Raw genomic sequence first — 15279 nt, forward strand, 5'->3', positions numbered from 1 at the left:
ATGACCATTTTTTTCACAACATGCTCGATCGATATCAAATAAATGTGCAGGCATGTCATCTTATGCATAATTTACTCCACACAGATCTAAACATGCTGATATACTGTATAAGTAGGCTCTAAGGGGAAAACTACACACAAACACACAGACACACAGACACACACACAGACACATGCACGCACGCACACAAACACACACGAACGCACACACACACGCACACGCACACGCACACGCACACGCACACACACACACACACACACACACGCACACACACACACACACACACACACACTTACTCATTCACTCCATCAATGCACAGAGCCCCATTTTGGCACGGCTGCTCTTGGCACTCATCAACGTCGATTTCACAGCGGTCGCCCTGGAGACCTGGCACGCAGGTGCACGCAAAGCTGTTGATGTCGTCACGGCAACTGCCGCCATTGAGGCAGGGCTGTGATTGACACTCGTCAATCTGGAGCTCACAGGTGGTACCTGCCAACATGAAGGGAGGGTCAGTTACCTTGGTTACCAGGGTCAGATACACACCCGCCATCCCAACCATCTGGAGCTCTTTGAAGAAGGGGAGAAAGACACCTGTGAAATGCTTTCATGTCGATGTTCTGTCTGTCCCTTCATCGTTCACCAAGTCAAAGAAGCAGAGGTACCTTTTCAGGTCGTTCCTGTATCTGCTTGTCTTGTATTTCAGCACATTCGATATGATTCGACAAACAGTTAGGCAACCGTTTTATTCCGATATCGTGACCATCGCATTAACGTTGACACATCGACACTCAGTGCCCTTCACCTACAGTAGTTGGACGTTGGGTCAAAGGTCTTTGAGAGGTGTGTTTGGGTTTGGACCTGTGACTAGAGAACAGAGTAGATTTAAGAAGTAAAGATCTATCCGGAATGAGCTTGGCGACCTAAAATGCTCTCAATCTCAAAATGTGTTACGGATTACCCTGAGATTATCTTCTGTGAGCAGGCCTCAACCTACCCACTGTGTTATCAAGCAGCGAATCCTCCATCTATCCGCTCTAGTATCTGCTCTTATCTTCTTGGGCCTTACAAGAGTTATTCCACAGGGGTTAAGAATGGGAAAACGTGACCGTAATTCAAACCCTAAATGGTAGCCTTTGTACACTCTCTAGAAGTAAACCCTTGAGCGGATCAGAGCGACGCGCAGGAGAACGTGTGTGAGCCAGTGGAGGCTGACGGAGGTAGAACACCAGAGAACCGGCTCGTCGTAATGCATGAGGATGAGGAATAAGGAACGATGGGCCTGTCCTCTGATCTCTACCTCCACAAAGCCTCCGCCCGCTGCCAAGCAATCAGGCTCCTAGGGAAACGCACTGGCATAAGGCAATCCCCCACTGCATCCCCACTGCATTAACAATACATATCATGACTACCTGACTACTTGGTCACTACCTACTTGAACGCTATACTGCTCCGATTTTTTGCACCATATTGCACACCGTATGACAGTGTGTCACATCTCACTGCATCCTGCACGGCATTTTCGAACAACCTGATCATTTCCACAGGAATTGTACCTGTCTAGTTGATTTTGCATTTCTGCTGCAATGCCAATGTCTAACTGAACCTGAACCCAAGAATTGTACTCTTTGCATCCGTACATTGATGTTTTAAAAGCAATTAAACGGAATGACTTATATAGCGCCTTATTCCAAAGCGCTTTACAATGGCCTCTCATTCACCTATTCACACACCAATGGTGACAAGCTACCTCGCGATCATTAGACGCCGGCTCTACCTCCTGCGCCACAGCCGCCCCCAATTCTGATTCTGATTCAGACTCTGATTCAGATCCTGACTCTGATTCTGGCTCTGGTTCTGGTTCTGTGAGCTCCTGCTCTCTCTCCACTCACCTGTGTATCCTGGCGTACAGACGCAGGAGAACCTCCCCACCCCGTCCACGCAGGTGGCCCCGTTCCGGCACGGCTGAGACACACACTCGTTCACCTCGATCTGGCAGAGGTTGCCCTGGAAACCGGGCACGCAGTAACACGAGTACCCGTCCCCGCGACTCCGGCAGATGGCGCGGTTTTGGCACGGGTTCGGCAAGCATCCGTCTGTTACCTCAACGCCGTTCTGGGCAGAGGACGCACCTGGGGGACAGATGATCACACAAACGTCCACTCTGGTTACCCGGCGTCATTTTGTGGTTCCCTGGAAAAGTGGACAGACAACCATGGTTGTCTAAGAGACCGTACACTGTATGGGACATGTGGCATCATGATTTAGATTCAACCGTTTCTATGTCATTTTTCGCTCTAGGCGCAGGGTCAGCCATAGTCAGCAGCCCTGGAGCAATTGGTTAAGTACCTTGCTCAAGGACACAACAGCAGTGGTAGGCACCTTAGATGTGATGCCACCGACCCTTCAGTCACCAGCTCACATGCAGCCCCCTACTGAGGCGGGGATCGAACCATCGAACCCTCCGATTGCTAGCCGGCCTCTCTAACCTCTAGAATACCTGCCGCCTTCCACACATTACAATGTCACCCAGTTTTTATGAACCACTACCCTCACCACACAAACATCTGATATTAATTAAATATTAAACATACTAGTTGACAACATTTGAAAGAAGTACTTACAAATAAACTACATAAAAAACATAAAAAGATAATTGTTGTGGATCATTTCACCATTCTACACTATAGGCTGCATCACAACATTCAGTATACTGAATAAGGATGAACTAAAAGGTATTTGGACAGGATCACACCTCACAGCTCTCTGTATAACAAACAATATATCTTATCGCCTCAGCGGGTTGCCATGATGAGTCATGCTTTGTATGACCACATACAGCTTCTGTGTGGTATAAGACAAACTGGCACCCTCCCCTCTCTCTTTCTCTCCCTCTCTAAAAACAAGGTCTCTCTCCCCTCTCTCGTCTCTGATACAAGGACGTTTGCAAACTTAAGGGCCTCCTAAAGCATCACAGCGTGCCGCCATGGCAACCGATTCCACGGACCCGCTCCTGAATTTCCATCTATTGCCATGGCGACTGTCCTCAGACAGAAGTCAGTCATTTGTGGCATTTATCACTCCATTCATAGCAAGGCCTCTGTTAATCAGCAGGGGGACAAGTGGCATACTGCCAGGGCTATGGATCTCCCTTTTTCATGATTTTGGACAAAACATGTCGCCACACATACTAATGAGGCCATCAGTCCATTCATTCATTCATTATTCGATCCAATACTTTTCCACAAAGGGGGGAATTGTACACAAGAGAGTTTCTAAAGCACACAGAAGTGAAAAGTGCCTCTAGAAATTAATGAAATGCATACTACTGTATGATATGCTCAAACTCTAAATAACCAAATACAAGTCTAGTAAAGAGAGTATGTTCACATTGCACTAGGATGGGAGACAGCCCTACTACTGCAGCAGGAAATGGTCAGTGTCCCTGTCGACAAACAATGTGACAGTTCATATCTCACACTTGTTGTCCTACCTATCGATTAAACGTTCACAATGATGGCAGACTAATGGCAAACGACCAATACCAGCACACAGCACAAACCAATTGGGTGAATATGGAATACGTGCCTAGGAAAGAAAGAGGTCTGGAGGGGCGCTTAGGTGGTGTAGCGGGTTAAGCGGGACTGCCCCACTCAGAAAAAAGAAAGAGGTCTGGAGCTTTAGACTACCGCTGAGCATTCATAAGCAAGACAACCTCTGCTGATGGGATCAAATACAAGTCAATCTGGAGTGAATTACTGTACTTACTATCCCATAATCTAAATCCCTATCTAAATAATAATAATATCATAATCAAGGCGAAATCTGATCTGCTAATCTAGTCATCAAGGAAAGAGTTTTTAATTGAGGAAGTCAGACTTTATCACGGTTTGCTCTTCGTTTAGTAAATCATCTTATTAGGAGCTAATTCAGAGCCAATGACACACCTAATAGAACCAATAGGACCAGATCACAAGTGGGTGACCTGTGTAATGGGAGGAATGTGTGTGAAGTCATCCAAAGGGTCCTAAAAATCCTAAAAATCAAATCCATTTTTATTTGTCATAGTTCATCACATACAGTTGTAATTACTTAGCTACTTTGCACAGCATTTTTTGCACTATTGAACCACTGTAGTACGACTGACCATGCAAGGGGCCGGCCCGCTCATTGGGAGCAATTTGGGGTTTAGTGTCTTGCCCAAGGACACCTCGACACGTGGCCAGCCGGGGATTGAACCGCCGAAACGCTGACCTTGCGATCATTGGACGCCGGCTCTGCCACAGCCATGTACTTGTACATTGTTGTAATACAAGTGATTCTGACTCTGATTCTGATAATTGACATAGTGAAATGTTTTGGAATCTCACTCTGTCAGTTACAACTGTATGCGATATACATGACAAATAAAATGTTATTTGATTTGACAGTATGAGGCTTGTATGAAGGTTTAGGCTTAATGGGACTCTATCTATCTCAGGTGACAAATATGAGGGTAGCCTGTATAACAACTGTGTCAAGACAAACCACTGACATTCTTAGATTTAAAGTACCCTGAAGAAGGCTCCTGAGCTGAAATGTTGATGGAATATATGTCACTGCAATGAGAGACGAGTGTGTGACTTTGATTTCCACTACATTTTGAAGTTAGATTCATTGCCAGGTGAACAGAGAATGTTTTAGTAAAACTATCTAACAGGTCGTCTTTCATTGGAGCTAAATCCAGCCAATCAAGGACTTCAAAGTGGACCACTACAGTGCAATCGCAATTATCACTGAGCCACAAATTACTCATCCCCCCCCCCCCCCCCCCCCCCCCCCATGTATCATTTGTGGAGGTCAATCAATTTCACAGAGAGCTTCCCAATTCTCCAAGCTGATGAGTGTCTAGACCTCATCTCTGCATGACCCTGGTTTGGGGTTCATGTGGGGGCAGGTGGTCTTGGGTGGTCACCGGTGAGCTGGCCATATGTCCACTATTAACGAATATCAGCTGGGACACACACGCACACGCACACGCACACGCACACGCACGCGCACACGCACACGCACACACACACACACACACACACACACACACACACACACACACACACACACACACACACACAACGCTTTAATGTTAAATAAAAAGTATTTCATATCTTCATGAACAGTTGAACAACACCAGACACCATCCACAGTGTAAGAGTGAATAGCAAGAACAGTCTGCTAATGTACTGCTAGGCGACCCTAGTCAAACCCTACAACTGACACATTTTCCTAGAAGCCGGTACCCCTAAGATAGGCAACTGAGACTGTTAGCGCCTTCTATGCCATTAAATCTGGTGCCGGCCAACCAAACATCCCCTCCCACAGCATGTAAGGCCTCTTTCATATGCTAATTGAAAGTATTGCTCTTTGTTCAGTGCTATCTGTGTAGAAAGGCTCTTCCAGCACACGTGTAGGGGTCTGACATGTCTACCCCACACTGACTGATGTTTACTCTGGCCAGGTTGCCAGGGGGTGTTTCAGTGGTGATAACACAACACAAACATTTTAGTTGCCGTTTTGAAGAGTCACAGGGGATCTATCTGCACCCCCCCCCACCCCCAATCACTCGTGACTCACCCTGCCCCCTATGGGGGTTTACGTTGCCCCCCATTGTTGTGTCTGTCTTTTGTCTTTCTCCTTAAGACTCAGTGGTCCTTACAAAATGTGGAATGAACACTGAGAGATAGCAATGATGTCACCACATAATCTTCCAGTTGAAATTCAAGACATCAGTTAGAGTACGGGCTAAATTACTATTTCTTGACATAAACATCTGACACATGCGACAATGATATTTGTGACAAACACTCAGGGTTTTGATTAAAAAATGTATAATAGTAAATGTCCCTGTTACAAGTGTCCATGGGGTACTGGTAATATTTCCCTTCAGTGTATGGGGCAGCATTTGTTGCACCTGGAAGGACAGTACTTAATCTGTTGAAATACAATTCTAATGCCATGACCACAGAATTTTGAATTTTTGAATTTTGAATTTATTGTGATCTCTGCATCCTTATAATAACAATGGATGGTTGAGATGGAAAGGTTTGGAAATAAGGAGTCTGATTGTAGGACTTGCTGAGTTTTGAATGGACAATAACAACATTTGTAACACTCATAAAACATTGTGTAGCCTTCATGGATCATGATAAATATTGTCAAATCAATATCAGTTAGTTCCCACAATGGATTACATATCAGTATCAGCTTTGACAAGATATAGGCTACAATTGAGTAGATAGACAGAGATGTCAAGCTACATATGTTGCGTCTCAGATTTGAGATTTAAAAGCATGATTATGATGAAGATGATGATGATGATGAAAATGATTAACATTTAAATATCTATTCAAAATAAAATGAAAAACAGCAGCATGGAAATTCAACAGTTGTCATCTGTAAACACCGAAAATATATTTGAATATATTAAAAAAAACACTTACCATGTATCTCTGTGATCAGTGCTGAGATGAAGAAGACGCATAGAAACAATTTAAACCTAATATAATTCAATGCATCCATATTCGTGATGAGAAATCATCCTGCTCGTATGAAGCATGTCGATACCGCTATCTGTCCTTCACAGATGCCCTGCTGTCCCGTGTGTCAGCCACAGAGCCCCCCAGACCCCCAGACCCTCAGCTTTTTCAACAGATGCTGGATGCGCGCTCCCCCGGCGCACCGATAGGCTCGTGCACACATTTTCAGATTAGATTAGATTAGATTCAACTGTATTGTCATCGCAGGGTACAAATACAATACAATGAAATGCAGTTTAGCATCCAGCCAGAAGTGCAAATAGTGATATAAGGGCATGATATAAATAGAACAAGAATGGTAGTTTTAGGTAACTATTATACAGTATGTGCAGACTAGGTAGTATTGTAAACATCAGTTTATTATCTAATGTGCAGAAGTATAAAATAAGCTATGTTAGGAGACATGTGCAATGTAGTTCAAAGGTAATAAGTAATGTAAACATCAGTAGCGCAAAGGTTTAATCATTTAATAACCTACAAAATGGGTTGAGGCCGTATAAACCAACAAACCATCGAGAGAAAAACGGAGGTTCTGTATAAGTATTAAACCGCTGAGAAGATGCAGTTGTTGGAAAGTTGCACACAATACATATTTTGCATGCAGCCAACAATTTGTAACGGGAAATTGTGTTGAATTATACGTTACTGTTTGTGGTAGCAGTTGTTTTTTTACACCCTTTTTTATTAAATTATTTTTTAAATGTACATTTTAGTTATGAGCAAACCTTCATACTGCTAACATCGGTGCGGTTAGCCAATGACATCCCACCTACCGAAAGGCGTGGTCTAAAGTGAATCAGTTTAAACACGTTGGGGCTCTCCGATAGGCTGAGCTTGGTTTATCTCGCAGCGATTGGATCATTCAGGTCCCGAGCGACGCTCTGATAGGCTTAGCAGACTGAGGCAAAAATTCAAACTGATCTTTCTGGGCGTTTCCTTCAGTCTGGTGTTTGGAAAAGCAACCTACAAAACGTGTTTGTGTTGGTCAGTTCGCTTAGCTCGTTAGCTAGTAGCTACTAGTCCGAAATCGTTCGACTAAAGGCAAAGCTTTTAGCCTTTTTTTAACGGCATGGTTTTTACCTTGATAAAATAATATTAATAGACCGATATTAGTGGCATTATGGCACAGTTATCACCCCGAGGCGGTTTCCTGGACTTCAGTCCGATAAAGAAAGGAGATGTCGGCATCGACAACAATAAAGAAAACAACACCTCGATACCGGTTTTGAGTTTAGTTCAGTTTTCAAAGGCTCCGTTTGTAAGTTTTGGAAGCGTCAAATTGGGAAGTTCCAAATCCTCCCTGCTGCACATTGAGAATCCCGTTGAAGACGCGACGACGGAGGTGACCGTGGACAGGATCGCATCGACGAAGGGCTTTTCTGTGGATCAAAGCACATTCACCATACAGGTAAAGCTCAACTCGTTTGCTCGCTTGCTACGTATTTATTTCTGTCAACACGACGTACATTGCATACTTCCATTCAGTATACTAGTAAAATGCTTTAGTTAAGTTTTTTATTTTATTTTACAGTCGCTATGTCACAGTGTTCAATACTGAAGTCACAGTCACAACTCTTAATCCAGTCAGCAAAGCAGAAGCCCATGTGGACCAAACTGTGACTCTTACTCTGTGATTTGTGCATTGCTGCTTTCATACAAAATGCATTCAATGACCACGTTCTCCAAAACCCATAACACTTCTCCCATTCAAACTCCCCCCACCTGCAACATACTATGTATTTGCAACACATGTTTTCATTGTTAACATACTGTGTGCAAAACTCAGAAGAACACGTTCAAAACTGAATTATTTGGTGCATTTTTGCAGTAATCGTATTCCTATCATATATGACAGAAAGCTCGCAATAAACTGTTTTTTTGCACAGTGTTCGAGTGTGCAGATGCTGTTATTTTGCACTCGATTGATACTCTTCAGTTCCAGCACCTCAGCAAAGTCTGATAACGGATGAGCGGTGGCATTTTCACTATTTGCAGTAATCATATTGAAATATCTAGAAAATACTAGCAGAATATATACAATGAAATGAAATAGACTAGATGCATTGCTAGGGAAGACATTAGATGTGACCAGATGCAGACCAGAGGGTGGACCAAAACCCTCAGGAGTGAGACATTTTTGGTGTGATTGCTGTTGTATTGTAGCCCTGGAATTTCAGTTTTTCTTTTTTGTTTGAACTTTGCATCTTCCACTTTATTTTCCACAAATGTAGTGTACTTTGAAGTAAATGTAAAGACACTGAAAAAAAGGATAATAGATAGAATAAAGGATAGAAGCAAAATATAGAATAAAGGGTAGAAGCGGCATTTCTGATTCATTCTTGTTGCCTAATATTTTACAGTTGTACAGTCAACTATTCTGTCTGATTACTATAAATCAAACCATTTTTATAATGAAATATTCATTCTTGTCATTTGAAAATCATTCAAACTATGTAATGCTCCCTGTTGTTAGTGTTTTGTAAGTCAGAATGTTATGAATGACAGTGTATGCTTCTGAGTGAACATTGTTGCCAGTGTGTGGTTGAACGAGCTTCTTTTGAGACATGAATGAAGTCATTGGCCAACATGCGTGTTACTAATGCAGACTGTATGAAGAGTTGTGACTCTGTGACTTCAGTATTGAACACTGAGACTTAGCGACCGTAAAAAACTGTAATGACAGGCCACATTGTTAGGTCTATAGGCCACATCGCCTGCCTGGAAAGTAAACCTAGTGTTTTCTAACTTTACTTTTTCCCCTGCAGCCTGGTGGTTGTTTCAGTTTGACAATTACTTGGACTCCAGTTGAAGACGGTGGTGTTCGAGAGCTGATCGTTTTCATTGCAAATGGGGTGCTTAAACATCAAGCGATTTTGCTTGGGAGAGCAGAGGCACCTAAAAAGAAAAAGGTACATATTATTGTTTTCAAATAAGCAACTCAACATATTCTTCATTTTCACACACATCAGCTTTTAAGGTTTTATATGTAGTATCATCACTCTTTGTAGACTATTTGCACTTAATGTTGTTTGTTACCTTGTCTTTTAGAAGAGTCTATGGGACTCCATCAAAGGCAAGCAGGCAGCTGATCTTTCAGCTCCTCCCACGGGCAAGAAGACAAACTCCACACTGAAAAAGGCAGCCAGCAAGACCTTTCATGTATCACGACAACCTCAATACAAGCGGGAAAAGGTTCGGAGTCCACTCGCCTCACGGTCTAGAAATGTTGGTCATCACTCAGAGCACTCTGACCGGCAGAGGAATTGTACACCTGTCCAAAGACAGAGGTCTCAGTCCAATATTAACTATGCCTCACCTGCAGCAGCCAGCCTCTGTGGGACACCTGAACGCAGGGACCTCACCAGAGTGCTGAACAGGACACTCTCACCTTTGGCCACTCCAGATAGGTTTAAAAACCTGATGCCTCGCATCCAGTCAATACAAAGTCCTGTCCCTGTCATTGCCAATGCTGTGCCCGACGTAAGCATCACAGTGTTGCCTGGGACACCTTTGTCTATGAGAGATGCTCTGGCCTTGATTGAGTCTGATCTTACTGATGAACCAACCAGCCCCCCAAACGCAGCATGCTCCAGCTTCGATTTCTCGGACTCCTTAGAGTCAGTGAGTGGAGAACCAGGCTGCGGCACAGCTGCTGTGTTCAAAGCACTGCCCGATAGCCCCTTAGTGTCAGACTCATCTACACAGCCCAGACTGACCTTCTTCATTAAACCCGAACCTGTTACGGTCAATGTTGAACATGTCCCTGTTAAAGTACAGGTTGAAGACGTTGCTGCCAAGGCCAAGAAGATTCCTTTTACCTCTGCCACAGTGACCAAGACCAGAGCAGCTCCAGCACCTGTCCAGGTGGAGAGCAGTCCAGGGACAAGAAAAATCAAAACCTCGCGGCGGCGTCTCCTGGAGAAAACGCTCGTGTTAATAGATGGCGGCAGCGGCAGCCGTTCTGATTCAAGTCCAAGTACCCCAGGCCTCCCCGTCATCGACTCCGCGGCGAGCGCAGGTGCACGCCGCGATTCCAAATCGTCCGCCTCCCCGTTTGAGTTCGGGCAGCGGGACCCGGAGTTAGCCTCGTTTGGCTTCGCTGCTCTGGACGTCCTCCCGGCTCCCGTCACCTTCTCCGCCGTTTCTCCTCCGCCCGTGGTTCCCTCCACCCACTGCGATGGCCAACCCCGGCCCCTGGGAGCGGACGACCGCTCTCTGGTAGCCGAGTCTGCCTACGCACCTCTGCCCGTCCAGCCAGACACGTTTCCTGTCTTTAGCCAGGACCCGTTTGACGTGGTGCGCAACAAGAAGAGGAAGAGCGATGAGTTTTTGCAGGATCTCGAGAAAGGGAGGGATGCTGAGAAAACGGCCGATGTGAAAAGGAGTAGGGTGACAACGGCCGGGAAAGGACCCAAGAGAGCAGCTCAAGAGAGGAGGAACACTGCCCCTCAAAGGCAGCCGCTAAGAACAGCAGGTGTGTTATAGTTTCACTGAAGAATACTCTGTGCACACTAAACTAATGGTTCGATAGCAATGGAAACGGACGTCCCCTTTCCTTTATAATAACGGACGTGGTTGTATACTGCTCTTTACAATCAAGTGTGAAACCCCAAAGTCCAGTCACATATATATTTTGTTTTTCAGGTTCAGTGCGTTCTGCCTCATCCATCGAAGCCACAAAGTCTGTGGCCCCTACCCAAGCCAATAAGCCAAGTTTAAGACCCACCCCGCGCAGTATGTACAGTTTACCTATGTGTTTTTGTATGTTTTAATATTTGCTTCTTTAAATTGTCATGCAATTATCACACATTAATACAATAGTTGTATGTCATCTAACATCATTTACAGAATGCTATACTGGTAATTAGCCCATCTTTTCATTTGTGGTGTTTTAAATGCTATTCTAAAGGTGTTTTGCATTACTCTGCTGTGTCTTTTCTCTGCTGTGATCACAGGTGCATGTTCTTTGAAGTCATATCGTGCCTCCTCTGTGAAGACGGCGAAGGTTGTACCAGTGGCACAGTCCAAGCTGGTCTTCGTCATGACTGCACAAACAGGTGCTGCTTGTAAACTAGTGTCAGTCATGTTTTCTCTCTGATGTTTACTGTTGCCTCTTTCTACTAGCATATGAAACTATAATAACCTATGTAACACAAAGATGTCGGTTTCGGATTTGCAGCCATCCCGAGGCACCCGATGCCGTTTGCTGCCAAGAACATGTTCTACGATGAGCGATGGATTGACAAGCAGGAGAAAGGATTCACCGGGTGGATGAACTACGTCCTCACCCCAGATGACTTCAAGGTCAACACCGAGGTCACTAAAGGTACTGCCCCCGTGTGTCTGCTTCACTGCTCTCAGTACTCTTTTGACCATATTCGATTGCTTGTTTACTAAGCTGTGGAATCATGTCATGTTTGCTAAACACGAAGATGCCCAGATTAACTTTTTGTCCCGAGTCTCATCTTGACCTACTCTAGCTCTCGTAGAGTGAACGCTGAACTTATTCACTGGCTTGTCTTTCTGTAGACACGTCAGCCACACGCTCAGCGACAAACCCATGCTATTTGTATAGGTACATCTAGTTTAGAGTAGTACAATAAAGATTTAGTTTTTTTTTTCTGTGTAATGTGTTAAGCTAAAAAAAAATAAGGAAAAAAAGGAAATAAATCGGACTCTCAGTTGCTTTATATAACCCTCCTCTTTTTGTGTTTGTAGTAAACGCTGTATCCTTGGCAATGGGCAGTGATGACAAGTACAGTGTCCCTAACGCTCCCACCAAAGAGGAGATGTCCTTCAGTACGTACACAGCCCGCCGGCGACTGAACCGGCTACGGCGTTCCGCCTGTCAGCTCTTCACCTCGGCGGCGGTGGTCAAGGCCATACAGAGGTTGGAGTTGGAGGTGGAAGCCAGGAGGCTACTGGTGCGCAAGGACCGCCATCTGTGGAAGGATATTGGTATGTATTCCGGATAGGTCTGCAACGATTAGTCGACATAATCGACGACGTCGATCATAAAAACTCGTCGACGTGGAATTTTAGTGTCGACGCATCGTATAATAAAAAAAAAAACAGGAAAAAAAAAACGAGCCATGCAAGAATCAGCTGGGTAAGTTTTAGCTAACGTTGTTAGCCAACTGGCTAACGTTATATTGTTAGGGTCGGAATGTTTATGTTAGCTTTACTGTTACATGTTGGAAAACAACGGCTCATGGACAGGGCTGTACATGCTATGAGCGTTTGTGCTATTAATTTATTTGCCCTGTGGCACGCGTGTGACAGACAGAGGCGCTTGTATGTAACGTTACGTAGCAGGGGTTTTCCATGTTGAAGCCAGGAGAACGCGCGATGAAATTAAGTGAGGGGTGGTCGCTATTAAAATACCAGGTAGTCATGGTGGATGATCATGAATGATGCTTGATAAGTGAATGCTATTTCAATTATGTTGAGTCCACCAGCGAGCTGTCTGTAAGATAAACAGCGCCAAGCGTAGCCTACTAACGTGAGCTGTCTGTAGTCTAGCCAGCAATGCTAGCTAGCCAATCAACTAGCTCTGTGAGCAGCTGTAGCTTGGCGTAGCTTGGCGTTAGGTTAGATAGCTAGTTAAGCCGGATTTATGCTTCTGCGTCGGCATTTACGCGCAGCGAAAAGCCACACGACTAATCGAAAAAATAATCAGCAGATTAGTCGACTACCAAAATAATCGTTAGTTGCAGCCCTAATTCCGGATGGCATTACAACTGTATGAAGAGATTGAGTGTTTTGAGCATTTGAGTTGTTATGTTTTTATGATGAGATCATATGTACGCTTTTTAAATTGTGTCTTGTTTCACAGGGGAACGGCAAAAAGTTCTGAATTGGCTTCTCTCCTACAATCCTCTTTGGTTGAGGATCGGACTTGAGGTATTTACAACTGTCGATGCAATGATCACACAGTCACACACACACGCACACCTTGTTTCTTGTTCCCCCATATCTATCATGCATGGTTAATGCTCATGACTTCATTTTTCAGACCATCTATGGGGAGATGATATCATTGGAAAGCAACAGTGACGTCATGGGTCTAGCCATGTTTATTCTGAGGCGCTTGCTCTGGAACCCTGACATCGCCGCACAGTTCAGACACGCCAAAGTACCCAACCTGTACAAAGACGGTAATGCGCTGGATTCTTTTGTTGATATTCAGTCTCTCACTGTTAAAATAAACCTACCATTAAAATGATAGACCGCTCATTTCTTTGTAAGTGGGCAAACTTACAAAATCAGCAGGGGATCAAATACTTATTTCCCCCACTGTAGCTGCCATGTCAATGCCTGCTGCCATGTCAATGCCTGCTGCCATGTCAATGTAGCTGCCTTGTCTATGTAGCTGCCTTGTCTATGTAGCTGCCTTGTCTATGTAGCTGCCTTGTCAATGTATGCTGCCTTGTCAATGTATGCTGCCGTGTCAATGTCTGCTGCCTTGTCAATGTCTGCTGCCTTGTCAATGTCTGCTGCCTTGTCAATGTCTGCTGCCTTGTCAATGTCTGCTGCCTTGTCAATGTCTGCTGCCTTGTCAATGTAGCTGCCTTGTCAATGTAGCTGCCTTGTCAATGTAGCTGACTTGTCAATGTCTGCTGCCTTGTCAATGTTTGCTGCCTTGTCAATGTCTGCTGCCGTGTCAATGTATGCTGCCGTGTCAATGTCTGCTGCCTTGTCAATGTAGCTGCCTTGTCAATGTATGCTGCCGTGTCAATGTATGCTGCCGTGTCAATGTCTGCTGCCTTGTCAATGTCGCTGCCTTGTCAACGTATGCTGCCTTGTCAATGTATGCTGCCATGTCAATGTCTGCTGCCTTGTCAATGTATGCTGCCGTGTCAATGTCTGCTGCCTTGTCAATGTCTGCTGCCTTGTCAATGTCTGCTGCCTTGTCAATGTCTGCTGCCGTGTCAATGTATGCTGCCGTGTCAATGTCTGCTGCCGTGTCAATGTCTGCTGCCTTGTCAATGTCTGCTGCCTTGTCAATGTCTGCTGCCTTGTCAATGTAGCTGCCTTGTCAATGTCTGCCGCCTTGTCAATGTCTGCTGCCTTGTCAATGTCTGCTGCCGTGTCAATGTCGCTGCCTTGTCAACGTATGCTGCCTTGTCAATGTATGCTGCCATGTCAATGTCTGCTGCCTTGTCAATGTATGCTGCCGTGTCAATGTCTGCTGCCTTGTCAATGTCTGCTGCCTTGTCAATGTCTGCTGCCTTGTCAATGTCTGCTGCCGTGTCAATGTCTGCTGCCGTGTCAATGTCTGCTGCCTTGTCAATGTCTGCTGCCTTGTCAATGTCTGCTGCCGTGTCAATGTCGCTGCCTTGTCAATGTCGCTGCCTTGTCAATGTATGCTGCCTTGTCAATGTATGCTGCCTTGTCAATGTATGCTGCCGTGTCAATGTCTGCTGCCCTGTCAATGTCTGCTGCCCTGTCAATGTCTGCTGCCCTGTCAATGTCTGCTGCCTTGTCAATGTCTGCTGCCGTGTCAATGTATGCTGCCGTGTCAATGTCTGCTGCCTTGTCAATGTAGCTGCCTTGTCAATGTCTGCTGCCTTGTCAATGTATGCTGCCGTGTCAATGTCTGCTGCCGTGTCAATGTCTGCTGCCTTGTCAATGTAGCTGCCTTGTTAATGTCTGCTGCCTTGTTAATGTCTGCTGCCTTGTCAATGTCTGCTGCCTTGTCAATGTC

At 44.9% G+C, this 15279-nt stretch overlaps 2 protein-coding genes across 2 annotated transcripts in view; one reads left to right on the forward strand and one right to left on the reverse strand.

Annotated features, from left to right (window-relative positions):
• Positions 1–5644, reverse strand: part of crb1 (crumbs cell polarity complex component 1) — a gene marked incomplete at both ends in the record, with an annotated part of 26434 nt that extends 20790 nt beyond the window's left edge. Inside the window, 3 exon segments of the mRNA XM_080536520.1 lie at positions 297–492; positions 1893–2132; positions 5611–5644. Of these exon segments, the coding sequence (XP_080392646.1) occupies positions 297–492; positions 1893–2132; positions 5611–5644 (470 nt within the window).
• A 2048-nt stretch (positions 5645–7692) lies between these two features.
• Positions 7693–15279, forward strand: part of aspm (assembly factor for spindle microtubules) — a gene marked incomplete at its 5' end in the record, with an annotated part of 28199 nt that continues 20612 nt past the window's right edge. Inside the window, 8 exons of the mRNA XM_080536521.1 lie at positions 7693–7980; positions 9338–9481; positions 9621–11046; positions 11528–11629; positions 11752–11898; positions 12291–12530; positions 13408–13475; positions 13588–13729. Coding sequence (XP_080392647.1) covers positions 7693–7980; positions 9338–9481; positions 9621–11046; positions 11528–11629; positions 11752–11898; positions 12291–12530; positions 13408–13475; positions 13588–13729 — 2557 coding nt within the window. The remainder of the gene's footprint in view (positions 7981–9337; positions 9482–9620; positions 11047–11527; positions 11630–11751; positions 11899–12290; positions 12531–13407; positions 13476–13587; positions 13730–15279) is intronic.

Source organism: Nansenia antarctica (genome assembly GCF_963989245.1).
Source record: "Nansenia antarctica genome assembly, chromosome: 7".
Lineage (NCBI taxonomy): Eukaryota > Metazoa > Chordata > Actinopteri > Argentiniformes > Microstomatidae > Nansenia > Nansenia antarctica.